The sequence below is a fragment of the Pagrus pagrus genome (genome assembly GCF_965226575.1).
Source record: "Pagrus pagrus genome assembly, chromosome: 1".
NCBI lineage: Eukaryota > Metazoa > Chordata > Actinopteri > Spariformes > Sparidae > Pagrus > Pagrus pagrus.
This window is the reverse complement of record NC_140185.1, coordinates 24,812,153-24,838,348: the sequence shown is the minus strand read 5'-3', so window position 1 is coordinate 24,838,348 and position 26,196 is coordinate 24,812,153. Positions and strand designations below refer to the sequence as shown.

Here is a 26,196-nt window from a genome sequence, read left to right as displayed (position 1 = left end):
GGGATGGGGCTAGCTGGTTAGCATGCTAACACAATGCACAGACATCATAGTGTCAAAACTGCTATTTGTTCACACTCCGTTATAAATTTAAGTTAATTTTTGAATGTTTTCAACTAAAGTTCATACACGTTTCCTCTTTAAATAATAGCAGATTTTTGTGTAATAACAATATTTGTGTAAGTGTAGAACAGAAATATTCTATATACGTCATAAACACCCAATATTACCAGAAATATTACCAAGGACATAACGTCTTCAGTGGTAGTAACAGGCCTGGTTTCAGCCTAAAGAGACACAAGTCTGTTAATCATAACTTACACAAATGTATATGTCTATGTTGGGGGTTGTGGCCAAACCATATAGCAGTAATATAATGTTTACGTGTCTGATAAAAGCTTCTAATCCACACATCACATCTGGATGGATGGTCAAGTGGAGTAAAAAGAGCGAGAGGGGGGGGCAGGGCTTTTACAGTGGACCCTGAATGAAAACCAGCAGAGGAGCTCAACCTGAAGAGACTCCATCCATCAGTGAATTTCCTCTTTGACAGCCAAGCTGAGATAAAACCTCCACGCACACACACACACACACTCACATCTCAGCTGCAATCTCCACCTCTCTGCCCTGAAGCTCCCACAACGTGACACATGCAGGCACATACATACACTCAGCCACAATATCAGTAATCAGCACAGTTTAATCATATGAGCGTGTGCACGTGTGTGAGTGACAGGGAGTGATGGTAGGGAGGATTAACACTAAATTATACCTGAGGGAATTTTGACAAAATTATGTTTTCAGTTTTAATTACACTAATGCATCAAACACAAACATGAAGACTTTTTTCTTTTTTTTTTTTACAACCATTTAATTTGTTCAAACCCATTTTGTAGAAAATCAATAACCTTCAGTTGTGTACTCATTAGAAACAACAGGCTCCATCTGTAAATTGACTTATAAATCAGAAAAATAAAAGAGAAACATGATTTAAAAAAAAAAAAAACAGGTGTTACAGTGCATTAAACTCAAGACCCAAGCATATTTTTTCAAACAGTGATGACAGGTCATTTCATCTAAATGAAAAACAATAATACCAATAAATGAAAATCAAGATTTGAATAAATTTTTCACAGAGATGTTAGCATGTGTTCACCTGTCTGAAACATGTACATGCTCACTCACACACTCACACACAGGAATGATTTTGAATGTCAATCGAGGACAAACATACTGTATATAAAAGCAGGCAGGACAAAGTCAGCAGCTCCTCAGGTAGAGAGGACCTGTCCCCCTCAGTTTTCACGACTCGTACACGCAGAACAAACGCACACAGAGTTACTCTCGTGGCTGTATGTCCAGAATATGTTCAGCCAGGCTGGTGAGTTTGCAGTCCTCCAGTGCTTTGGCCAGCCGGCTCAGCTTGGCCGCTCTCCCCTCCGCCTGGATGAAGCGGCTGAGCAGCTGATAGGCTTGCTCATACAGCCCTTCTCTCTCGTACTCATAGGCCAGGTTGTCTATGGCCGGACTCTTCAGAGCCCGGCAGCTCTTTCCCAGGGCCCTCCCTACGTGCTTCCACTGACGGCCCACTCCGTTAGAAAAGCTCTGAACATCTGCTGCTGACAGCATTCGGTCCTCTGACAGGCCGAAGGATAAAGGATGAAGGGGAAAAAAATACATTAATGTAAATACTACTTAATTGTGATTACATACCTTTGGTTTAAAAGCATATGTATGCGTAAACAGTAAGCATTTCCCAGAGTTACTGACAGACTTGCTGTGCATCTCAAGTGTACAGGATATCAACAGGATTGTTTATATACTTGCACATTACGCTGTTGAGGCATTAAAGGGGCTCTATGTAACAATTTGTAGCAATTTACATGTATTAATCACTTATTTATTGGCCGTATGTGAGCGGATTGTAACGTGACGTGAAAAATTAGACCTCCCCGTCTCTCTCGGTTGCCTGTACAAGTATGTGGATGATTTGTTTCAATTGTTTAATGCTGCTGGACTGTTGACTTCTTTGTGAAGGACTCGAGTCCAAAGGATGTCACTCTATGTACATTCTCGAGTACCTCGTCTCAGTGCCTCTCTACTTTCCACTAACAGGAAGTTCAGAAATGGAGTCTGCGAACATAAACTCACTATGGGCTTCGAGCACAACACAGAGGTTCCACAGAGCCTCTTTAAAAGGACATTGATTGATTTTTTTATTGGCCACTTACTTTGGGACAGTGATACAAGCTGTAGGACAATATTTATATGTTATCAAAAGTAACATTCTAACACACACAGCAGACAAGGAACAACATTAGTATTTATTTGAGTCTTGTTTGTGTCTAACATTCACTCTGCTTTTAGCTTTGATTTGGTCCCGAACAACTCCTGTTGGAAATATCAGTCTCTTTCAGCTGCTCACTGCTACTCTGTGTTCACCAGCTAGTTGATAGCTTTGTCTTTCTGACACCTGGTGCTAAGCAGGTAGTGTGCAGTGGGTTTATCAGAGATCTGAAATCAGCTGCGTGCTGAAAACACAGCTGAGGAGAGCAGTGAAAATCGACTCATATAGTAAACTTGTGGGATGCTAAACCAAAACAATGGAGTGGAAACCTGCTGAAATGCTCCTTAGAGCTAAGTGGAACTTTCACGTTACGTGTAGGCCCGTCATTTCTGTCTTACTGTATTGTGTTATTTGGGGCTACGTGGCGTCTTTGCAGTTTGCACCATGTTTTCCTCCTGTGTTCCTGTACTCCTCCCCAGGTTGGTCTTTTCCCCCTCGACACCTGCCCTGAGCCGGCCTCGTTAGCCGTGCCCTGTTCCCAGTTGGTCCCAGCTGTTTTTCCCAGCCTATCAGCTCCCTTACTGTTTTGTTTCTTTACCTCATTCCGCTCACCTGAGCTCTCTCCACCTGCACCTCATCCCCTTGTGAGTTTAGTTTGTATTCAAGTCAAGTTTTCAGTTCAGTCTTTGTCGAGTCATCCGTTCTGTTTACCTGTTCCTCAGGCTTATTTTGAATCAAAGCTCTTCCGTTGATTTGCCCGCCTGCTTTCCACCTTCTACTCTCTTTGTGTCTCAATATCCGTTTTATGATTGTGTACATGTGTGAATGAATACAAAACTATCAGCTGTTGTTATTACTGATAAGGATGGAGAGACTCATGTGTCTGCCTGCTCTTTACTGTTTAAAAATCAGCTTACAAATTTCAGTAAATATCACAGGTGGTATATTTTCACCTCAAAATATCCAAAATGTCGTTACAGAAAAGTTCATGTGAGGTTGAGCATTTTAATTTCAAATTGTTGGGCAGCTATTTTTTTTGGTTCAGCATCCCTCTGAAGTGAACCATAATCCCTATTTTGCTCACAACACTGAGGGAGTTTGAAGAGTTTTATAACATGACTTTTGAAGCACTAGCAAAAAGAAAAGCCACAACATTTTATTGGCAGCTGCTTTTATATACTAGCAGCTAAATTTGACTGCAGCTTTTACACATGTGGTCACCAGGCGAGCGACTGATATTAAAACAGATTTGTGCAACCTTCAAATGCCTTTTAATTGCTTAAATGTGAACTATTAAATCCAAGCAAATTAATATGTAATTACTCAATTCTTACATTAGGTTCACTCAATATGAAAGCAGTCAGACTGAACCAGAGCAGCTAGTGCTGCTGGAGGCCTTGGAGGAGACACTCTGGGAACTAAAGTCCCTCATGCCCAGATACATTAAACTGTCTGCGGAAGCTGAACCTAAATTAACACGCACTGAAATTGAATCTGGAATTAACTCAATTAGAAAATTAAATTAACTTTCAAGACATTGCAGTGCCTCATCGGTTAATGTTAATTCAACAGTTCAATATGAGGTCGTCAAATTTAAATCAGTGTAAAACGAATACATTATCTGCAGGCGCTAATCTCTTCCCGAAGACTGACCATCAATTTATAAAAGGTCGGATTAGAGAGTCAGCTGACAAACAGCGCTGAATTCATATGCTGTCAGACAATTCAACACTAGACGATCAATCAGCACTGTTGGATGTTGTGAAAATGATAACATGAATCTGGCAGCTTCTCACATTAAAAAACGTTTTACTTTTTGATGGCAGACCAACAAATCTAGACCTCTAGGCTGTACAGCCGTGCAGCACTGACACACTGACTTTTTTAAAATAAATAAATGCACGCTGACGCTCATTCTGACAAATCATAATATAATAATATTTAACAAGCAAGTTCCTTATTTGAACTTGACATTAACACGTTGTTGAATGCACTGAAACAAAAGGCTGCCTGGCAGATGCCTGATTTAAAAACGTATAGTATGCTTTTGAAAATGACTGGAAGTTATGTAGTGCGCATTAAATTTAAAACAAAAACAACTGTATGGTCATTTAAAGTCGACAGCATGGTTTCTTCACTATGTATCGCTGAACCATGTGCTTCTGGTGAATCTAATAAAAGGCAACAAGCATCTCAAAATAAAGGAAAAAAGGCTTTTTGTGACATAAATGCTATTTTAATCTCTACTGTGACCTCTTTTGGCTGATAGTCTACAGACTACAGAGGACTCAAACTAGGAATTGTCGCCTTGACTCACCAAACACTCTGTTCTGAAACTTGAAGCAGTTGCTGGGGACAGGAGACTCCTCCTGTGTGATGGCAGTCGTCGTAGGGGCAGGACGGAGGGCCTGAGTCTGAAGCAGCTGCTCCAGGTCATCGATCTCCTCATCACGCAGACGCTCCGGCTGATACAAAACAACAGAGAATATTTTTAATGCATCAGTGTAAAGTTTTCTTCTGGTTTTACTGCTCTTCCCTCCTCTGTAGCTCTCTAGCTAAGCTCTTATTTTATTTCCAAAATACATACTAATGTATACAATCTGTACTATAATCAATAATGCTTTTGCAGTTAGAATACAAGATATCGCAATCCTTTAACATCTTATACCAACAGAGGTAACACGATACAGCATCAGATGTCACTTTTATTCCACCTACTTTTATCTCAGGCTATCTTTGCACGTGTGCTCTTATTGATGTTTTTTTAAATTATCATGTCTGGTTTGATGCTGCAATTCCCTTAATCAAAGACAGATTTCACCCACAGGAGACAATAAAGTAAGATTAACTTTAAGATTAAAGGTCCAATATGTAAGAAAAGTTGATTTTTGAGACTCATTCACAACTTGTCAAATAACAATGCATCAGTATTTGACGAGTTGGGAATGAGTCTCAAAAATCAACGTTTCTTACAAACAGAACCTTTAATCAAATGCACAGTATGTTATTTCTGCTGCTAGTGGTCTCAATCAAAACAATGACAAAAGACAATGTTTGATGACATCGTGATGGAGTGTGGAATCATGGGAGTTGTTGTCTTCTCTCCATCACGACCAAGCAATACAAACAATAGTTGACAATAGACGTGCTAGTATACCAACTTCCTTCCTCTCTGGCTGATGTATCATCTAATTTTTCCTGTTTCTCTAGAAGTCATATGAACTAAAAAGAGACCAAATTAAACTCAACATAACCTTGAATAAAATGACAGACCTCTCTGGGTTCAAACATTGTTGGGAACTTTTGGGATAATATAAATACACAACACAACAGAGTACATGACAAAGGTCTAGCCTTTTTTTTTAACTTTTATTTAATTTTAATGTAAAAATGTTATATATTATGTCATTAAACTGTGACTTTAGAATGAAAATTAAACTTTATAGTTTGTGCAAGTATTTTTTCTAAAGATTGTATTCTTGTATTCTTGTTGTTTTTGAACATCTCTCTGGGGAAGTCTCACTATCTGCAATATATTTAAATGTTTTTTTATATATTAGGTTAAGAGTTGTAGTATAACCTCATGTAGGTATGTAAGGAAATATTTTAACTTGTAGCTGTGTTATGTTGTGCCAAGAAGGGAAAATATTCAGCCAAACAAAATGGAATAATAAAGCAATAAAAGTATTTCTGATTTATTCTATTTTTGTAGTACTGGGATATTCCTCTTGAGTATTTTTTCACAACCCGTATTGGTATTTAAACTGTTTTATTGCCACAGCTAAATGGAGCTCAATCAGAGATGCAAATGGTTTGGTGCTGTACTCAATGACGGCAGCTTCACCAGATGGAGAAATGACTGACTAATCGGAGCCTAATAGCACATTTAAGAGTGGGGAAGTCATCTTTCTACATGTCAAGCTCACTATATTCTTAAAAAATAGCAACAAGCATGGATGAGGTTGATGTAGCTGAGCAGGTTGTTGTGAGTCACTTACAGCAATAACAACACTTAAACTGACTGATTTCTTTTATCAACGTGGAAAAGTGAAACTGCAGGTTCTGTGTTAACTGAAAATGATGAAGGCGGGATATATTTTAAAAAATCTATTGGCTACTTGAATATTTGAAACACTGGAGCTCAATCTCAGATCACCAAAGAACCGACAAACAGAAACATCCAGTCTACCTGTGACAGGTGGATGTGCTGTAGGCAAAGCTCCAGCTTGTCCAGATACAGATCCAGGATGTGTGTGCCGGCCTTGAGCTGCGTTTCCACTGTGAGCTCTTCAGGAAGAGCAAGAAGCCGGCATGCGTGTTGAGAGAGGGACTGACGCACCGCTCCAGAGCTGTAGCTCTCCAGGAACTGCTGGCAGGCTGCCACATCCACAAACTTCACCTCCACCCCCAGAAATGGATCAGCATCATGGACCTTCAGTATCTCATAACCACCCAGACCTCCTGCAGAATCTGACCATGGAGAAAACTCATGAATACATGTGACATCCAATAAAATACACATTTGTTTTATATCTTGATTAGTATGGTAGACACGCCTAATAGATCCTAACTGGAGCGCTCACCTATGAGTGTCAGCTTGATGACTTTGAACACGATGAACTTGCCCTCCTGCTGGTCTTTGTAGAGCGAGAGCAGGTTCACATCAGGACAGAGCGACTGCAGGAACATGACCGCACATCCTGCACATGGCCCACGATCCACAGTCTTGTCTGCCATTCTCTGAAGACAGTGGGAGACATGCAGTGCGTGGTTTCAATAAGGGCTGCACAATGAATCGAAAATAAAATCAAAATCGCAAGTGCAATATCCGTGAAAAAAAATGTGTGAGCAAACAGAATGAAGTATTGTAGTCATAATCATGATTACAAGTTTCAGTGAAAATAAAAATTGTGATGCAAAAATGATCATTCCCACTTATTGTGAATAATATCACAGTAAAATAATCGCAATATGATTTTTTTAAGCATATCGTGGAGCCCTTGTTTCAATGATGAGCAGATGACATCAGAGGATCTTAAGACAGGGATCGTTCTCCCCTCTTTGTTTTCGTATGCTCCTCCTCATAACATACATCACAACACTGACTGCAGCTAAAGATGCTTATGACTTATGTTGTGCGTTTGCAGCTCTCCGCAAAAGTATCTGTGTTTACTGAAGAATAGGCCTTTTAAGGTATTTACATTATTGACTCTTCCTACATATGTCACATTATCTTATCGACTTATCGATATATGCACGTGAAATCACGATTATTTTTGCTGACCTGTCAAAATAACTAGCATGGTTTTCCCTTCCATTATAACACTGTGTGTCATTTTTACATCCATTGCTTTGGTTGTGTGGTTTCATTTAATTTATATTCTATTTATTTATGATTGTAAAATATTGTTTTCATTGTTGAATATTAAGAATTAATAATTAACTGCTCTTTGAAAGGGTGCATTATAATGCTGTTATATCATCATGATATCAGTGGCATAAAATGGTCTTTAAATTACAGTAATATCTTTAATTGCAATTATTTCTGGGACGATATATCATCCAACAAAAAGGATTTATTCTGACAAACGAACTATTCCATAAACCTGAACAAACATTAACTTTAACTGCACATAAGTTCAAAGTAAAGTGTCTGAGAGGTTTAACAGTATAGTTATCAAACAGCCTCTTATAACATTGGCAGCTGTGAAGATCAAGAAGTCAGATGTCATTGTATTCAAAGAGAAATTACCTTTACACTAAATTCTGTGGATTATCCTCCATAATGTGTATATGAATATATGTAGCTATTTTTTTCAGCTCTGTCTCTTTTTTTCAATTTCACTGAGTATCCAGCAGTCACCACTGATCGGACTGACAATGTAATTTATTTCTCTGTGTGTGTATTTGTAACATCTGTAACACTGTTGCATAGCCTTACTCCATTTATCCTCTGTAAAGTGGGATTAATCAGTAGAATTGATTTTAATATACGTGACCGCTTTTTTTGTTCCGATGATTTTTTTGAGAAGGACCATTATTACATAACGCTACACCCATTTCAGATGATGATATCATGAGACCTAAATAAAACTAAACCCCAAAAGGATTAGATCAGAAATGGAGCAATTCACAATATTCATGATTATATTCAATATTTTACGGCAGTGTGACAACTTAATTCATTTTCAAGTAATGAGTTTTTTCAGCTGCAGTTGATTTTTAAAGAAGTTTATCATTTCAGACTTCAGAGCGGTTTTTATGGAGCACATGTTCAATATGTTAGTGAGAAGTCACTTTTTTTAGAGGCAATTTTTCTTCATTTAAATCAAACGAAACGAGAAACAACAACAAAATATTATATTCTCAATTGTTTCAAAAAATAAACAGCTAAATTTCAGGTGCACTGTTACAACCAATGAAAAGTCGTGCACTTTACAGATTTTTGGGAGCATATGTGACCAAAGTAGTCGAACTCTGAAGCTGCGCAAACCGTTTATTTCAAACTTTAGATTGTTGAATGGCAACATTTTGTTACGTTTAGTTTAATTAAGTTTATTTATCTGGCATGAACATATGAGTAACAGTGCTGCCACATAGTCATGCACAAGCACCAGATGCACTGCACTCAGTGTTTATAGCAATATGCTAATTTACAACACCTGGCCATGGGAGACTTATTAAAAATTAAAAGTAGCAAAACAAAAGGTTAATGGAAAAATACAATTCAGTTATGAATACGATGCAGGTCTAAAAGTACAATATTATAAAGGCTTAGATAGTCTGTGCAGGAGAAGTTGTGTTGGACTGACATGTTGCAGACTAAATGATGAATTTGTTAATCAATCTGTGATATTATTAACATAAATAGTGACAAAAACAGTTGATATTGTCTCAGTTGCACAACTATTGTACTGGATTGTTCTCCAGACTCTGAACTTGATGAAACGTTCGATTTACTCGAGCAAAATAAATCATAAACCTCTCTAAATGTAACTGCCTGGACCAGTGAGTGACAGCCAAAAATATGTTTCCTCCTGGACTTAAAACCACTTCTCTCCTAGTGGTCCCTGGCTGTTGTGTCCTCACTCCACTTTACCCTTTTACCCCAGCCTCCCTTTGAAACCCTCATTACATAAAAACATGTTTAATCTCAGCCTTCCCCTCCCCCAGTCCAGCCCCTGACTCCTGTGCGCTGAATGAACCACCGAGGCCCACTAGCTCTCTCTTGGTGTTGTCTCCATGCACAGGATGCAGAGCGCTCTGCATGGAAAGAGCATCCTCTGAGCTGGATTATATGCATGTCCTCCTATTTCACTAATACACAGTATGCTTGGCTACTAGGTCTACAGGAATCTCCACAACTTAGCCCGTATGTAATTATATGCGATCCTATCTACCAGTACTCTGGAAGTACACTGTGAGATTTGTTCACCAGCTGTATGAGGATTAAGTGATCATCAGGAGCTTAAAATATATCATTTAGCGTTTGCTGCCAAAAGGCAACCTCTAGTATTCCCTGGATAGCTCATCTGATAATAAATGAAAAAAATACTTGATTCAGAAAAAGATGCGCTTCCATCGATCAGTGATTTTAACTTTTTGTGATGGTGTAAGATGATGTTTCTGTCTGTTTTGTGTTGTTGTCTTTAGCACCTTACAGCTCCAGATGTAAACAGACCTGTAGATGATGGCTTGAAATATAAGAAACCCATGCACCATCAAATGAAGGCTACCACTAAGAATTATTTCTGTGTCAATCAATGTGTTATTTTTTGGTTCATCATTTAGTCTGTAAAATGTCAACAACTTGCCATCACAATTTGAGACAGACAACTGATTAATTTCCAGTCGTATGAGGCCAGTGAATACAGCTATCTCGCCAATTAAAATAAAAAATGTTGACATGAGGTCGCTCCTGTTGTGTAACAAGAAACTTCTAAAAATCCAAAGAAACAAAAAAGCCTAAATGTGTCACTTTCTAATTAACACACTTCTTATCCATACTTAACTATAACTATACTATACAGCCCGCACAAACACACACAGTTGTTTCCATTTGTACTGAGTGATTAAATCTCAGCTCACACCATGCTCACTATATATACATCTCTGAATTATATAACACAAAGTGCCTGAAAACCATACAAACACGGATGCCTCACATCAGCTAGAGGCCATTGTTCAAATCCTTTGAAATGAATGCAGTGCTACTGTCAATGCACAGTATTTGTAATGTGTACAAAACCAACTCCTCATCCCTGTGAATGCCCTGAGAGAACCCTGAGTCATGTAATGTGAATCCTAGCAAGTCATAAACATGAGAGTTGGATTAAGTTGGATTAAACTATTCCTAGTATTACAAGATGTCATTAAACATCACGTACTACTATGAAAGAAGTGTAGGTTTGTTGTACTCTATTGTAACAGGAGAGTGATAGAGAGCAGTCGAGCACAGTCTGTGCAGTACATGCTCACTGTCCTCAGAAGAGGTCTAATGTAGGGGTCGTCCAATACGGCTTTTTCAGCGATGATAATGACTATTAGAAATCAAGGAGACTGAAAACAGATATTTGGGACTGATATTCATTTGCAGTAAAAATGGAAATCTTTGTCAAATTTTAACACAACCAGTGATGAAATAAACCTAAGTACAATTTACTAAAGTAATGTTCTCAAGTACAATTATGAATAACTTTACTTGAGTATTCCCTTTTTCTGCTACTTAATACTTCTCTCGATGACATATATTTGATAAATTTAGATACTAGTTACTTTGAAGATTCAGATTATTCAGTTTTTATAGCCTATTAACTGTGATGTGTTACCAATCAGATAGTGTTGTGGGCAGGACATAGTGTGACATTTTTAAATTAGTTAATTTATCGGGAATCTGACACAAAAAACACTGGTATCGATAATCGGAAAATGCTGAATGTCGGCCCGGGCCAATAATCGCTCTACTCCTTGTCTAATCACGCAATTCAAGTGAAAACACATTTGTAGGAGGACTATGGGTGTGCAGAAGCTTAGAGGATAGGTTACCATGTTTCAAATCTGTCTTTAAACATTACTCACAAAAGATATATACATATACACAGAAAGTGTTGTTTGGTGTCACTATTCTTTATGAAAAGTAACCTTCCTCAAGGCAGTTTCTGTCCAACTGGTGTCAGGACACCTCTGTTGTATGAATTGCAAAGTGACAGACTAGGTAAGTGACAATGAATTACAGAAAGGAACGTCACTGTAGGTTGCTGAAATAATCAGTTGATCAACCAACAAAAAGCAAAATTGCCTAAATTTGATGGTGGATCCAGATTGCGAGGGACAGGGGACAAAATCCAGTCTTTGCAGGACAGTTACTGGATCATATTGACTTTAACTGAACTTTAGGATGGATTAGTACACATCAGCTCCATAAGAGAAACAATTACAGTGAATATTGATATTTTTTGTACATACATGGGTGTAAATAACATGTAAACCTATCCTAGGTTTGTAGCTTTTGTAACTCTACTCATGTTTTGCATCAAACTATTTTTTTTCGAGTGAAAACACATACAGCCAGGTTGTACTGTAATTTCACGTGGTTTTAATGTCAAAGTGCTGAATGTTTTCAAACAGCAGGCTAAGCTACAGGTGTGGTTGCTAAGCGATCCAGACCTAACGTACATGGGACGTTACAGGTGATTTTCGGCTACAACACGTGAAGTTAGCTGTACCTGCTACAGGTGAGAATAAGTCACCAAAAGTTTTACAGCAGCATTACACTTTCATTCAACCAGGAGGAGACACGGAGAGTCCGTTTTAACACGTCACAAAATGTAAAGAAATATGTTAAAACCGCAGAAATATGAATGGAGTTCGGTGGGTTGTTATGAGAGCATAGTTCGTGTTGGTAAACCTCATGTACAGTAGAAACAACTGCCGTAAAACTTCGGCCACAGTTCGACCAAACGAACTGCTGAAGTGTTTACAGGAAGTTAAAAGACCCATGATTTGTCACGTCTCATTATATGATTCACAGTGAAGTAATCCTTCGTTAAAGTCGGTTCAAACTTACCTTAAAACTTTGTGATATTGTTCGGTGGCGCTTCCTCCTGCGGGATCACACCCACTGACACAGTAATAATTTCCTGGTCTCCCATTGGCTGAGCGGGAATCATACATGGGTGTAAATAACGCTCTGATTGGTGGAAATCAACACGCAGCCTGGGGAAAAAATCATGACAGGAAGGAAGTATTTTTTTCTTTGATGTAGCTCTCCATATGTAGGGCACACCACTTTGAGCTAAAAGTCGTCTAAAAATCAACATTTTCCCGTCACGATTCCTCACGACTGTAACATAATCGTTCAGATGAGGGGTAAAACTTATGAGTGTTAAAATAACGAATGAAATGAGACAACAAGGAAGTGGTTTCAGGGCGAGAAACCGCTTGGTCAAGTGATCAAATCAGTGCTGCTGTAATTTGTGGAAACATAATGCTGTCGGATGTAACGACTACATTGATTTTTCTCCACTTTCCCGTGATATGACTACAAGCCCAGAGTTTTTTCAGTGTTGCTGTGGTTGTATAAACTGTGTCTATTCGTGTTAACAGCTGTAAACACATTAAAAAGCACAGCAGGGCAGTAGATATGGCACTGATAGACCAGATAGCCTAAGTCACAACAGTGAATGTCAAGGAGGAACCTCTGTTCTTGTTAATTGTTGGCACTGGTGCTGAAAATGAGTAGTCAATTTACTGATTTGTCACTGGACAGAAGGCTCAAGCAACTATTTTGACAATCAACTTAATCATTTAGGTCATATCAAACAAAAATGCCAAAATGCTTTGCTGATTCAAGCTCATCGGATTTGAGAACCATTAGTTTTCTTCTGTTTTTCTATCATTAAAAATTAATTATCTTTGCGTTTTTGTGCTGTTAGACAAAACAAGCAATTCGTAGTCATTACCCAAGGTGAACATTTGTAGGAATTTAAATATCATGGACTTAATGATTAATCAGTAATGACATTAATTATCAGTTACAGCCCGAGAAGCTACTTTTCAGCATGCATTTTTTATGGAGACATAATTAACATAATTTCCCCAGCAAAATGTAAGCATTACAAATGAATAAATAACATTTCCATGGAGAGCTTATGCCCAAATCTGTTATCTCTTTATTGAATATCTTTTAAAAAAGATATTCAATAAAATATTGCAATAGTTTGTGTACTTGTGTATATGATTATGATACAGTTCACCACTGTGTCAAAAGTCATTCTTTTACATCAAAGTTATTTTTCACATTACACTCAATGACCTTACAATTAAAAAGGGAACCAGTAAGTCGATGAAAAAATGGATGCTTCCTGTTTGATTCATGAGAGGAAAAGTCTAGGAGAGTGGCTTCTCATCATATCTACTTTCACTTCTCGTCTAACACACGGAGGGCAACAACAATAATAATGTTATTGGCAATTGTTCAACATGTAGTTGCACTAAGAGGGAAATATCTTATCTAGCTGAAAAACCTCAGCAGACTTTTAAGATTGCAAATGGGCGTGCCTGAACAATATTTCTTAAAACAGATAAAGCTCAGTAAAGTTTTCCAAGAGTAGTTAATGCTGATCAAATAATCAAAGGGTTGGTAGTTCAATCCTGAGCTCCTTCTGTCCACACGTCCAAGCAAAACACTGAGCCTCCTCAGGAGAAGATCATCAAGTGCCAATGTGTACACAACACATCTGTGTCAATTATCTCTAAACAAAACACCTTAGGAGTACAATACAAACATGTTAAGAAACCCACACAATAGACGTACTGAATTTATATATATATTTATTCATAGTATACAAAAGAGAAGTCATACAATGCTCTGCGGGTTGAACTGTTGCCAGAATCAGAGGAACTTCTGTGGTTGACATGTTTGACAAATTTGAGGGTTTCTTTGTCTCTGTAGACGAGGGCGAGGGAATTGTTCTCTGGATACACTGTGAGAAGCTGCGATGAAGAGGAAACCAAAGCACTTATGATAAGCATTGAAGTATTGCCCACACATGCACCATTAGACTTTTTAGTTATAGTCAACACTCACCTCCTCATCCTCTTCATTAGCAACATAACACGTGTAGCCTCCAAACTCTGACTGCCACTCTACGAAAGACAAGTCAACTGTTGGAACGATCACAGTATTGATTGACACTTTGTGTGTGTGTGTGTGTGTGTGTGTGTGTGTGTGTGTACACAAAGACTCACCAGCACTGCAAAAAGGCAAAACGAGGTCCAGGGCGTACTCTGCCTGTGCTGCTTCTGCATCGTGCAACAGAGTGTAGCCGCCATGAGACCATCGACGCAGTTCACCACAACATACGGGTGTGCTCGGCTCTAAAGAAAATAATAATAACGGTCAAAACACACACACATAAAAAACTTTGACTGAAGAAACTGATGCACACCTTTCTTTCTGCTTGTATTCGCTGATTGTGATTCAGTTGATGACCCCGTGGCTTCTCCACTCTCTGGTGCATCCTCCTCTTCTTCTTTATCATCATCATCCTCATCATCAGCAGGACACAGGTAGTGCAACTGAAGGCCGGTGAAGTTGGAGAGAAGCAGGAAGAAAGCCTCTGAACGAAGCAGCTCCCAACATTCACCCACACACTGCGGCAGGGTATCCAGAGAGGCCACTTCATAGCATCTAAACACACACAAATACAGTCTTAAAATATGCTCTTCAGCACAGAACATATAAAAAGTATACCCAGACACATGCCCTACCTCTTATTGGGCGGACCCCTCTTCGTCCAGTGAATCTGAGCAACTCGCAGCGCTTCACTCACCTCCCTGAACTTCTCCTCCTGAGGACAGATACACAATCAGCCAACAGGAACATTCGAACACATGCAAGGCTGAAAAAAGTTGAGAAGTTACATTGAGAAAATCTTTGAGCTGAATTTCAGAGCTGTCCTCAAACTCCTCTTGAATCTGCTCTTGATAGGAAATGTCCAGGTAGACTGGATTGACCCACTCCAGCAGCAGTGTTTCCTGAACACAACAAACACATGTCAGCGGGAACGCAGGCCGTCTGTTAGATGAATAGTTTTACATTTTAGGAAATATAACTAAAGCAGATGACTGGTTGCACTGTGTAATGCAATATAAATGCAACACCACTGTCGTAAATACAAATCCCAGGTCTGTAACAATTTGCCAGACATAATGTAGGAGCTAACTAGAAACAAAACTCATTACATCATAACCATGTTGAGGTAAACATGTATATGACGCCGTGATCCTACCCTCTCACTGAAGTTACATAGTGCAGAAACAACAACACATCTTTGTGCATGTTTGACCAGACTCACATCTCTCGGTAAGTGTGGGCTCCGCGGGACTGGGGCCTCTATGTGGCGAGGAGGACGTTCCAAAGACGGGCCGTGAAACCAGCCGCTCAGCGACAGACGACACTTGTCCTCTGTCAAAACCTCTGACACCTGAACAAACACAACACACGTTATCGATCTGAATCAAAGGTGTAGCAGCGACGAAAAGGCCTGGGTGGTTATTCTTACTTGGTGAAAGGAGATTGGAGAAACTTCAAAAAGGACGAGCGTGTTCAAAGACGGTACGAGCGACTTTACTATGCTCTGTGGTTGGAAGTTACCTGATGACAGAGATGAAGATTGTATGAGACCTTTGTTATCTTAAAGCACACACACACTCACAAACAGTGGGAGACTCACTGTCTGTTGAGTAAAGATCGAGGGTTCCCCCGTCGCTGCTCTGCCACGGAGGCACCAGATACAGGATGAAAGCAACACGCCTCCCCTCCAACTCATCATCATGACACAACAGGACATCTAGAAAGAAGAGAGAAGGTTACATGTTTAAAAAAGGAAAACATACGGCAGATAAGTGAGCAAAATCTGATCAAAAGAGCCCAAAAAAATATAACAAATCTCACCACTGTATTCATATCTGGCACATGAAATATCCACCGTGGGCTCCAGTTCGACCCCCAACACTTCCCCGAGCCAGGAGCGAAAACGCCCAAACAGAGCTGCCCTGAAAACAGACACACAGATTAATGCAAACTGCATTTCATTCACTGAATTGTATCGGCAGTGAGAATAAAGCTGCACCTTTAACCTTGTATAAGCCTCACCAAACAGAATGCTCAAACCTACCATGACATTTTGTTGTGACATACATAATAGATGATCACAAGAGGAGGCCGTTACTGTGCATCTAATTATGGTATCTATTCTCAAGGGCTGCATTTCTTCAGTAGGTACTGTATAATCACAAGTAGGTATTTATGAAGAAATTACATGTTTCTTCCTGCTGTAATCACAGCTCGTCATAATCGTAATAAAAAAGGCACATTATTTCTAAATAAAGGGGTCATTTGTGCATTATTTTGCTGTCTGGATGCTGTACAAGTCTCAGAGGTGTTGTCCTGGATTCAGATTTGACACTCAGCTCATTTTGCTCTTGATTTATACGTTGAGATCTTATTTCTTCTTGGACTTGGTTCAAACATGAACCTCTTGGCAGGTTCGGCAGGTTCGGCAGCTCTTACCGCTCCGTAATTCTACAATCACAGCTTTGTTTCTAGTCATTTGTTTGAAAGCCCCGACATTTACACTGCTGTAATAACTCTCAGTGCAGCAGTGTACTGAATAAGAAACAGTCTTCAGGCTCTAACAGGGATCACCTTGTGCTCTCAGGTGATTAACTGCAGCTGAATCCATTTTCCATTAAGTTCAGCGTGCAGTCCTCCCATGCCAAATGTTAATGCTACCGTTCAGACTCCGCAGCACCAAATGATGGAAACATACTAATTAGGAGTCAGATGTAATGTCTGGCGCCACCTGGTGGAGCTCATGAATAAACCATAACATTTTTTTTACTATTATTATCAAGTGAGGTTTATTCTCCATCTTATTTTACAATAATTATGGCACTTCATCCCTGTTTTTATGTTAATTCTGTCCTGTTTTTCATGTGAGGCACTTGCTGCCTGTAATTTCTTTGTTGTAAATCACTTTGAGCTGGGTTTTTTTGTATGTAAAGTTACAAATAACGTTGTACTGTTGTTGTTGTTGTTGTTGTTTTAGACCTTGTATGTAGCAGATAATATCAGTCCTGGATCAGTCGTCAGTACAAAATAGTCAGACTAAATTTGTGCTCTTCTATCAGGATTAAATATCAGTTGAGTAAAATCAGTTTAAAGAGAGGCAGCTCATTTTGTCCTATAGGAAAAAACCATCAGCGTCTATCACAGTAGAATCAAAAGTTGTTTAATTTCGTCACGTGAAAAAATAGCAACAAAATCAGAATGACCAACTGATAACATAATCAGGCTTTAGAGAAAGGCAGGTCGCTCCATCAGGTAGGAAATATTGATTACAATCGATTACCCAACAGACTCACAGAAGGTAAAACTTGCTTTAAATAAAAGTATATTAATTCTGTCTGGTAGTAATTATCTATCAGATAATAAGACACAAACTTGCTCCTGATGACTGTGTGTGAAATTTACGAATTAAGTCTAACGAATTAATGTAGTGAAAGGTCTATCAGAACAGACAACCTTTAGTGTGAATGTGCATAACAACAAGGCATCTCTTTTCAGTTTAGTTTATTTCCCATCTGACAGAATGAGCTGACACGCTTCAAAGCACTTTTCTTCCACTTGTAGCTCATGTTGACAGCAGCTCAGATTGTCAGAGTAGCAACCACTACCCACACTTTCTCTACAACAATCCTATTTTCTTTAACTTTTATTAACTCTGCTGCAAAATAAACTCATAGCATCACGTTAGGTCTGTCAAATAGACTGCATAAACACAAGAAGACAAACGATTTCTTTACCTCAGTCCTGTAATATGTGGCTCTTTTCGCTTCTTCAAGTCATCTGACTGCAGGGGAACAACAACAAAGTAATGAAAATAATAAGACGACACCACAAACCAACTGGAATAAATCAGTGAGGAGATGAGTTGGAAGATGGACGACCTGTTTAAATTTGTACAGATCGTTTGACTTCTCGTGGAAGTTGAGCCCCAGCAGTTCTGTCTGCAGGTTCTCTACGAAGGTCTCGCTGTCCAGGAAGTTCCTGATGATGCAGTGAGGGAACGGGTGGCAGTCCAGCTCCAGATCTCCTGCACATGAACAATGAAAGATCACACGCCTGCGTGAGATGCTGACAAATAACTTCTCGTAAGCAAAGGATCTGCTAAACGAACCAAGAACTAGAGTCTCAGCTACAGTCACACAAGCTACATTTATCTGGACTATCAAACAAACTCGTTACAACAATGATGAAATATTATATATATATATACATATATATAAAATACATATCATACGTTTCATTCAAGTGGGGTTAGGTTAAATGAAATCAAATACAACATGAAAAAAATAGTCTCAACTCAGATGCAATCTTTCAACATATTGGAAGTCAACATTATACGTTGGGCAATATGGGGTATTTTATCTATATTTAATATTTAATATTATTATTATTATATAATTAATATTATTTAATCGATATCAACCAATTAAATGCTTTATAAACAATTTATTAAGCAATTGTTTGTGGTAAAGATGCAATTGATGTTTTAAATACTTTTCAGTTAATAAATACTATACAGCTCATCTATCATTATTTGAGAGGCCATTAGACGGTTCCAACTGATGTTTAAAAACCTTTACAATCGCTTAAAGGGGCACCATGTAGTTTTGGAGAAGATGAATATTTACAATATTAATGAGGTAATAATACAAACTCAGGAATACTTATTTTTTCCGTAACTGAGTAAACGAGCTGTTCTCAGAGGAAAATAAGGTCCCCAGAACACTGTTTGAAGCTAGAAAGGTGGCAGGGTCCGCCACATATAAACCAAGTAAAATAGTATGAAATTGAAAGAGAGTTTGTTTATGCAGAAAAAATAAGTAAATGTAAATCTTTCTCCTCTGATTAAAAATTCTTCCCCACCTTTAATGAATGGTTTATAAAGCATTTCATTGTTTATTAACAATGAAATAACTCTTGACTAAAGTATAATAAACTACAAATTTACCATTTATTATTGACAGTTATCATTAAGTAGTACCCAATATGACAACTGTAACATGAAAGGATATAAATGTATTTACCATTAGAGATTTTGACCTTTTTGGTTTATATTGTTGTAGAACTGTAAAGGTGCACTATGTAGTTTTGGGGAAGAAATTTAAATCAGAAGAGAAAGATCTTCATCATCAACTGATTTTTTATGCCTAAACAAACTATCTTCATTTCATGACTGAATAAACAAACTGACCTTTAAGGACAACACAAACTTTGTTTATGTTTGGCGCACCCTGCCACCTTTCTAGCTTCAAACAGTTCTGGGGACCTTATTTTCCTCTGAGAACAGCTTGTTTATTTAGTTATGGTAAAAATAAATATATCTGAGTTTGTATTATTACCTCATTAATATTCTAATATTTCTGCATGTAAATGTCGTCTCCAAAACTACATAGTGCTCCTTTAATAAGTCTGGATGTATGAGATAATTAAGGACAATGCTGAAAAAACAATGAGCAGGCCTATTTTATGGCAGTAATGGTCCTAAAACAGAAGTCACATAACCAGCACTATATTATTACATCAGTATTGTGACATATAATGACTGAAAAGTTGAGAGGATCTGAGAGAGGATCTTAACCATCTCATGATGATGGATTTCAGTGTCTTGGTGGTGAAGCTGGGCAGAGTTGTTTACAGGCTACATGTCCAAACTGAGGCTGGTTTTAGCAGATTAATCCGGGTTTTCTATGTGCATTACTTTCTTAAAAGATCATCTGTCTCACCTACATGTGCTTTGCTGTTGTCTTTATGATTGAGTGATGTTATAACGCAACAAGCAGGACAGGAAGTTTTACAAACACTGAGGCTAGCTGGTTCAGAGCCGATAATCTGACACGTCTGCCTGGAGATCTGCTCTTTACTTCAGACCGCCTGTTAGTTACTCCAGCTGTAAGTTAGATTTGCAGTTTGTTGACTAACCGTGGCTGTACTGAGTCTTCTGGCTCCATGCCTCCCTCACAGCCCTCTTCACCTGCTCGTCTCCCACAACTGAGCAAAGTTCAGCTGTCTCCTCGCAGTTCTTCCTCTTCTTCTTCTTCTCTGTCTTCTCACTGTCTCCACGCGGTCGTTTAGAGGCCATGGTGTAAACTCACAGCAGCTGTTAACTCATGTGATGGTGCAGTTTGTGAAGAGATTTTTACAAGATTTACTTTATGAACGTGGGGAGGTGTGAAACGGCCCGTGCGTCGCGGACAAATGACGTTTCGGGCGGGGGAGGGTTGCGCCCCGAGTTCAGACTGTCAGGCAGCATCGAAAACTGACCAGAAAAAAATCCCTTTTATGTTCAATTTAAGTTTTGGAAATGTATTGCTTCTCATTTATAACATTAAATAAACATGCTGTTTAGCTTTAGGAGAGATAAGGAATTTGCATACATATTTTAATTAGGGATCAACTGATTGTTCGTTTGCAATAGGGATGCAGTGCAAAATGGCACATCTGCAGCATAAAAGCATTACAAATTAAGTGTAAAGCAATGACTGATTTTTCCCCCTTTAATCTGCAGAAAAGAGCTTGTTTATGTGTACTGTAACAAGGAAACATTGTGGTTTTCTCAAGGCATGGTTATGATTTATTTTAATCTGAATTGATCCTAATGTATACACTATTAATTCTGCCTTGTGCACATAACTTTAATCTAGACACAACAAAGTGACTGATTGAATTAATTGGGGCAGTACTCAGCTGCCTATGAAGTAAACCCCAGGACAAAGTAACCCCTTATTTTGTACATGACACTTGACAGAGTAGGCTGCAAACTTGATATATGAGGCCAAGTCAAATATTCATTCTGGCTAATCTATATGGTGAAGTATTTTGATTTATTTTTACATTCAACTGATGCAAATTCAGTGGAGATTTTAATCCGATTAGGCAAATATCTCGCCTGCAGGTGTCTGCCATTTTGATTAAGTGGACTTTTTTTTCCATTTTGATTGTGGGACACTTTCACATAATAGTCCTCTTCTCAGTCTTGAACTAAAACAATGAGCTTTATATTTACTTTGAAACATAATACGTATCAGTCAGCCACTCACTTGCTTTTTGCATTTTATAAAAACATACTCAAAGGACTGCTTTATTAAAAAGGAAAAATAAACACAACATTGTTACAGGTTAAAACAACAGGAAACTCAATGATGCAATTTGTTTAATCAAACATTGGCCTCCTCTGAGAGGACATAAAAGCAGATTCTTATCACACTGGATTACAGACCTGTAGACTACAAAAACTAGCAGTTTTTCAAGATAAAAAAAAACCAGACACGACATTTTCATTTTTTCTTTTTGCAGTATAAACACCCCTGTGAACTGTCAATATACCTGACATGACAAGCTTTTGTTTTGTAATCAGTTGAGCTAAAGATGAGACATTTTTTCACCACATCTTCACTCGGACGGGGCTGCACTCACAGAGACAACCCGTCATTCTTCAGTTCACTCGGGTTAGTTGTAAATGAAATTGAACCTACAAAAAGAAAAAATAAACATTAGAAATTCGAACCTTTAGTTTTCAATTTAGCTATACTACTTGCACAATGATCACACAAATCCAGGAAACATAAAAAAAAACCTGCTCAATAGCTGCGGTAGACTGGAGATGATTGGTCCATATCCAGGTGCGTTGTCATAAAGTTCAAACAGCGGTGCAGCCACGAGTTTGTAGTTCTTGGGGACAGCAAACAGCGCTGTAGAAAACACGAATCACAGGTTTCAAAAAGAGAAACAATGATACTTTTTCATGAATCTCTGTCTACTATTTTTCTCTACTAAACTTCAAAGCTAAAAAACAGAATGATTTCACAAGTTGTATCGTGATATACTGACCTTTTTCCTGCAACTGAACCAGGAACAGTTTCTTATGCTCCTTGGGTTTGGTGATGTGAGCTGGAATGTAGGGATACTGCAAGACAGACAACTCAGGATGAGTTCACATCAGTGCACACAGACATAAAAGACATCATGACTTATTTGACTCCAGCAATCTTAAGTTTTATTCTGGATTGATGGAAGCAAAAAATGGCTGAAAACTATCTGCAGTATGTTGTAGTCGGTAACTGATTTATGCTGTAAAGTACACTCTCATCACACTGTTCAGCAGTGAGTCATCTAAAACACGGACACACCACTCAGACACAGCACCCTTTTTGAATTTTTTTTCCCCATTATCTCTGAGAATCTGACATTTACCTCACATTAGTCATATTGTTATGTTAGCAATGAAAGTAAAGTAAGTAAAGCTCTGTATTTTAGACAATATAACAGAAAGGTAAATTGACACATGTTGTTAAAACATTTCTTTATCATACATTAGTAAATTTAGAGTCTTTGCGTTTTTGACAGTTGGTTGGACAAAAGAAGCAGTTTAAAGACGACAATCTGGGCTCTGGGAAATTATGATTAAAATTTTTTTACTCAATTAATTGTGAAAATAATTGTTAGTTGCAGCCCAACTGATCCGTAAATGCTAAACAGTTTTTAATATTCAAAATATTTGCTAAAATTCTTCTTATTGTCCCCGGCATCTGTGTGTACTAACCTGTGGAGGCTCAAAGTTGGGGCGCCACCAGTTGCCGATACAGTCGTCAATGACCCAGTCCTGCTTCACACCGTCCTGCCGTCCGAGGATCTAACATCCAAACAAAAGTTTAAGCACATAAAATCCACAATCACCACAGAAGAAGAAGCTTAATCTGTGCTGTGATGTAGCTACCTCTGTCATCAGGCGTTTCAGACCCTCCACCTCATCCTCTCCCGGACTCAGCTCTCCCCCGGGCCTGCAGGAAAGAAGCAGACTGTCAGACAACAACTTTTCATACTGCTGGTGAGTGCAGGAGCCTCTGAACATTAAATACTCACAGTTTGAAGAAAGTGGTGCCCAGCTGCAAAAGTAACACGTGAGGTAGTCTGTGTTCATGGACAATGAGAACTCCTTCCACCGTCCTCCGCATTCCCATCTTATCAAACTCTTCCCGCATCCGCTGGAAGCGGGCGGCCACTGAGCTGTCCTTCTCATACAGAGGCTCCTTGGTGCCGAATGTGTAGTTGGTAAGAGGATATCTGAGGTAAAATACACATTTGAAAACTTATTAAACATGACCAGAGATCATCAGTTTGGTTCATACCTGCATGCTATAAAAACTAAAGCTGTGATATACAACATAATAATGATAAAATCTTGAAAAAGCCTGCAACGGACAACTATTTTCATGTTTGATTAAACCATCTATGGCTTTTTTTTTTTTAACTAAAAGATTGTTTTTAAAATCTATAAAATGTCACAAAATAGTGAAATTTGCATGTCACAATTTCCAAGACTTCAAAGTGATGTCTTTAAAGTGCTTCTATTGTCTAACAGTCCAAAAACAGAGATAAATTATTTTTTGATTATATAAAACAGAGAAATCCTCACATTTGTGAGGATGAAAAAAGGAAGTATTTTTTGCAAGATGAATGACTTGAAAAACTGATTATCAGCTGTACTGTAGATTAACTGTATGTACATCTAGTTGCCGCATTGCAATTTGGAAATCGATTTATTATAGGCCATTCATCAGGAGGGAAAAAAGGTCAGATTAACGTTGATTAGGGCTGATGAACACTTATTGACGTTAAGAACCTTCTCACCTAAAATCATGTATTTGTAATGTAATGTACATAGCCTAATATTATATAAGTAAAAATGCACATTACAATCTGCTTTTGGTCAGGCAAAACAAGCAATCTCCACATGTCAACTTGGACTTTGGTAAAACCCAAAAACATCAAGGTTACTATGACAGAAAACATTTTTGCATACTTGCTTGAAAAACGTAATAAATGATCACAATAGTTGCATTGCATTTTTTATCAATAGTTGCATTGCATTTTTTATCTATTCATTTGTGCTTTTCGTCTTTATTGTCTATTACATGCCATTTTAACATTGACCTTAATATCTTATGTTTAATGCATTCCTGTGTACTTTATGAATACACTTGCCTTGCTTTCAAAACTGGCCATTATTATATTAGCATCATATGATAGTTTTCTAAAAATTTCCCAGTGTTACTTTAGACACATTTAAGCCCAAAACTTAGCCACATCACAGACACTAATGTATTGTGTCAGACACAACATGCTCAGTATCTCCTGGGTCTAGTAGGAAGCCTGTTGTAGCAGGCATCAAACACAATTAGCTAACTGAGCTAACTGTGGCTGGATACGTCTGATTGGACTGTCGGTCGTCGGTGTACGCTAACTGACCGGCACGTTTTGATACTGAACCCAGCTACATGTGCATTATCTGGCCACATTGACTCACAGGTTGATGGTCCTCTCCAGTGTGAGCGGTTTAGCGGGCCCGCTGATGTATTTGTTCCCAAACTGAACGGCACCACCGCGCGGCCAACCGGCATTCGAGCGACTGGGAGGCACGACCGACATTTCTACCGTGAGCACGACGAGGCGAAATCCTCCTGCAAGTCCAACTCTGCTGGTGGGTGGTTTGAAACTAGTTTGAATATCTAAATACTGGTAGGAAAAGAAATGCTGTGTACAGTCCACAACAATTTCTCGATCGTCGTTTCCCTCGTTCCTCCTCTTCCGGGTGAGGTGTAGTTTTCTGGGTGATGTCATCGCCAGCGACCCCTGCTGGTCTGGATGATGAACACCAGGGATTTACGTTTGTATGCGTCTGAGTGGTTGCTTCAGTATGATATGGTCATGTATATGTACATATTGTGTATGTATGTTAATGAAGGTCGCTTTAACAGATGTTTTCTAAATTATAGTTAGCTACAACTCTAATTAAAATCAAATCATACCAATTTCTGAAATTTTAAGACTATGTAGTGAAATAAACTCAATTCATCAACGTAGCTTATATATACATTCGTTTACGGTGACCTTTATATCTTGTGCATTTCAATAGCCGTTTCTCAATACCCAGTACGCCAAGTTCGAACTTGTGAACTCCCAGGGGACGGGAGGACGGGAGAACGGGAGGACGGTCCGCTCCGCTCCTCGGCCACGGCTATCACGAAATGCATTCTGGGATACATAACTTCCCAAAGTCCACACAAGTCTCCACCGATGCATCCTCGATGAAACGGGTGGGGCAAGAACACATCCGGGGTATTCGACCGTACTTGGCCAGATGCGAACTTTGAATTGGAACAGTACTTGGTCCGGCGCTGATGACGTTTCTCAAGTCCACAAGAACAGAAGTACAGAGAAGAACGCATATTGAGAAACGGCCTATGTCTCTGTGAAGCACCGCCTTGTGTCAGAAGAGTACTTTATAAATACACTTGCCTTGCTTTCGAAACTGACCATTATTATATTAACATTCTAAGTGCTGTATCGTCATCAAGTGGATGGGTTTCAGTTTCTTGGAGACTCGTCCAAGAGGCTTCTTCACTTCTAACTAACTGGAGGGGAGTTGCAGGCTTTTAAACTCTGTGTGGGAGTGTCCTTACACAGTCGCTAAGGACACACGTGAGCTCTGAGTTTCAGTCTTTAGGGCCACTTTATGGGTCGTTGCCCTTAATCAGCCTTCATGTGAGTTGCTAGGGCTAGGTGAGCTCAGGTGTGAATGGTTGTTAAGCTGTCTGGGGAGGGAACTCCCCAACTCTGGGGAGTTTAAAAGCCTGCAACTCCCCTCCAGTTAGTTAGAGCACCTCATGGTCTTTCTCAGCACATGGACTTCAAGAGTAGTTCAATTATCACCATGTTGTTCAAATATGGTACCAAACACCACTGTTGAACAGAGACAATGATACACGGTGACTTCTAGTAA

At 38.8% G+C, this 26,196-nt stretch overlaps 3 protein-coding genes across 4 annotated transcripts; all 3 read right to left on the bottom strand.

The window, feature by feature from the left end:
- Positions 1–677: 677 nt before the first annotated feature.
- On the bottom strand, positions 678–12,459 carry tradd (tnfrsf1a-associated via death domain). Its single transcript, XM_084350089.1, has 5 exons — positions 12,351–12,459; positions 6,868–7,024; positions 6,474–6,754; positions 4,602–4,749; positions 678–1,634 (listed from the first exon to the last, which is right to left on the bottom strand). The coding sequence occupies exons 2-5, from the start codon at positions 7,019–7,021 to the stop codon at positions 1,336–1,338; spliced, it is 882 nt and encodes a 293-aa protein (XP_084206215.1). The 5' UTR covers positions 7,022–7,024; positions 12,351–12,459; the 3' UTR covers positions 678–1,335.
- A 1,640-nt stretch (positions 12,460–14,099) lies between these two features.
- ogfod1 (2-oxoglutarate and iron-dependent oxygenase domain containing 1) lies at positions 14,100–20,615 on the bottom strand. Its single transcript, XM_084355857.1, has 13 exons — positions 20,337–20,615; positions 18,299–18,444; positions 18,155–18,201; positions 16,242–16,342; positions 16,021–16,137; positions 15,850–15,941; positions 15,643–15,771; positions 15,209–15,322; positions 15,056–15,135; positions 14,734–14,975; positions 14,534–14,662; positions 14,373–14,431; positions 14,100–14,278 (listed from the first exon to the last, which is right to left on the bottom strand). The coding sequence occupies exons 1-13, from the start codon at positions 20,494–20,496 to the stop codon at positions 14,117–14,119; spliced, it is 1,578 nt and encodes a 525-aa protein (XP_084211983.1). The 5' UTR covers positions 20,497–20,615; the 3' UTR covers positions 14,100–14,116.
- Positions 20,616–21,550: 935 nt separating this feature from the next.
- nudt21 (nudix hydrolase 21) lies at positions 21,551–25,010 on the bottom strand. Of its 2 annotated transcripts, none has more exons than XM_084350224.1 (7): positions 24,721–25,010; positions 23,277–23,477; positions 23,131–23,194; positions 22,957–23,046; positions 22,245–22,320; positions 21,995–22,105; positions 21,551–21,885 (listed from the first exon to the last, which is right to left on the bottom strand). In XM_084350224.1, exons 1-7 carry the CDS (start codon positions 24,840–24,842, stop codon positions 21,827–21,829), a joined length of 723 nt encoding a protein of 240 aa, XP_084206350.1. In that variant the 5' UTR covers positions 24,843–25,010; the 3' UTR covers positions 21,551–21,826. The 2 variants fall into 2 exon arrangements, with proteins under 2 accessions (XP_084206350.1, XP_084206351.1); XM_084350225.1 differs by having other exon boundaries at positions 21,991–22,105; positions 24,721–25,009.
- Between the last annotated feature and the right edge of the window lie 1,186 nt (positions 25,011–26,196).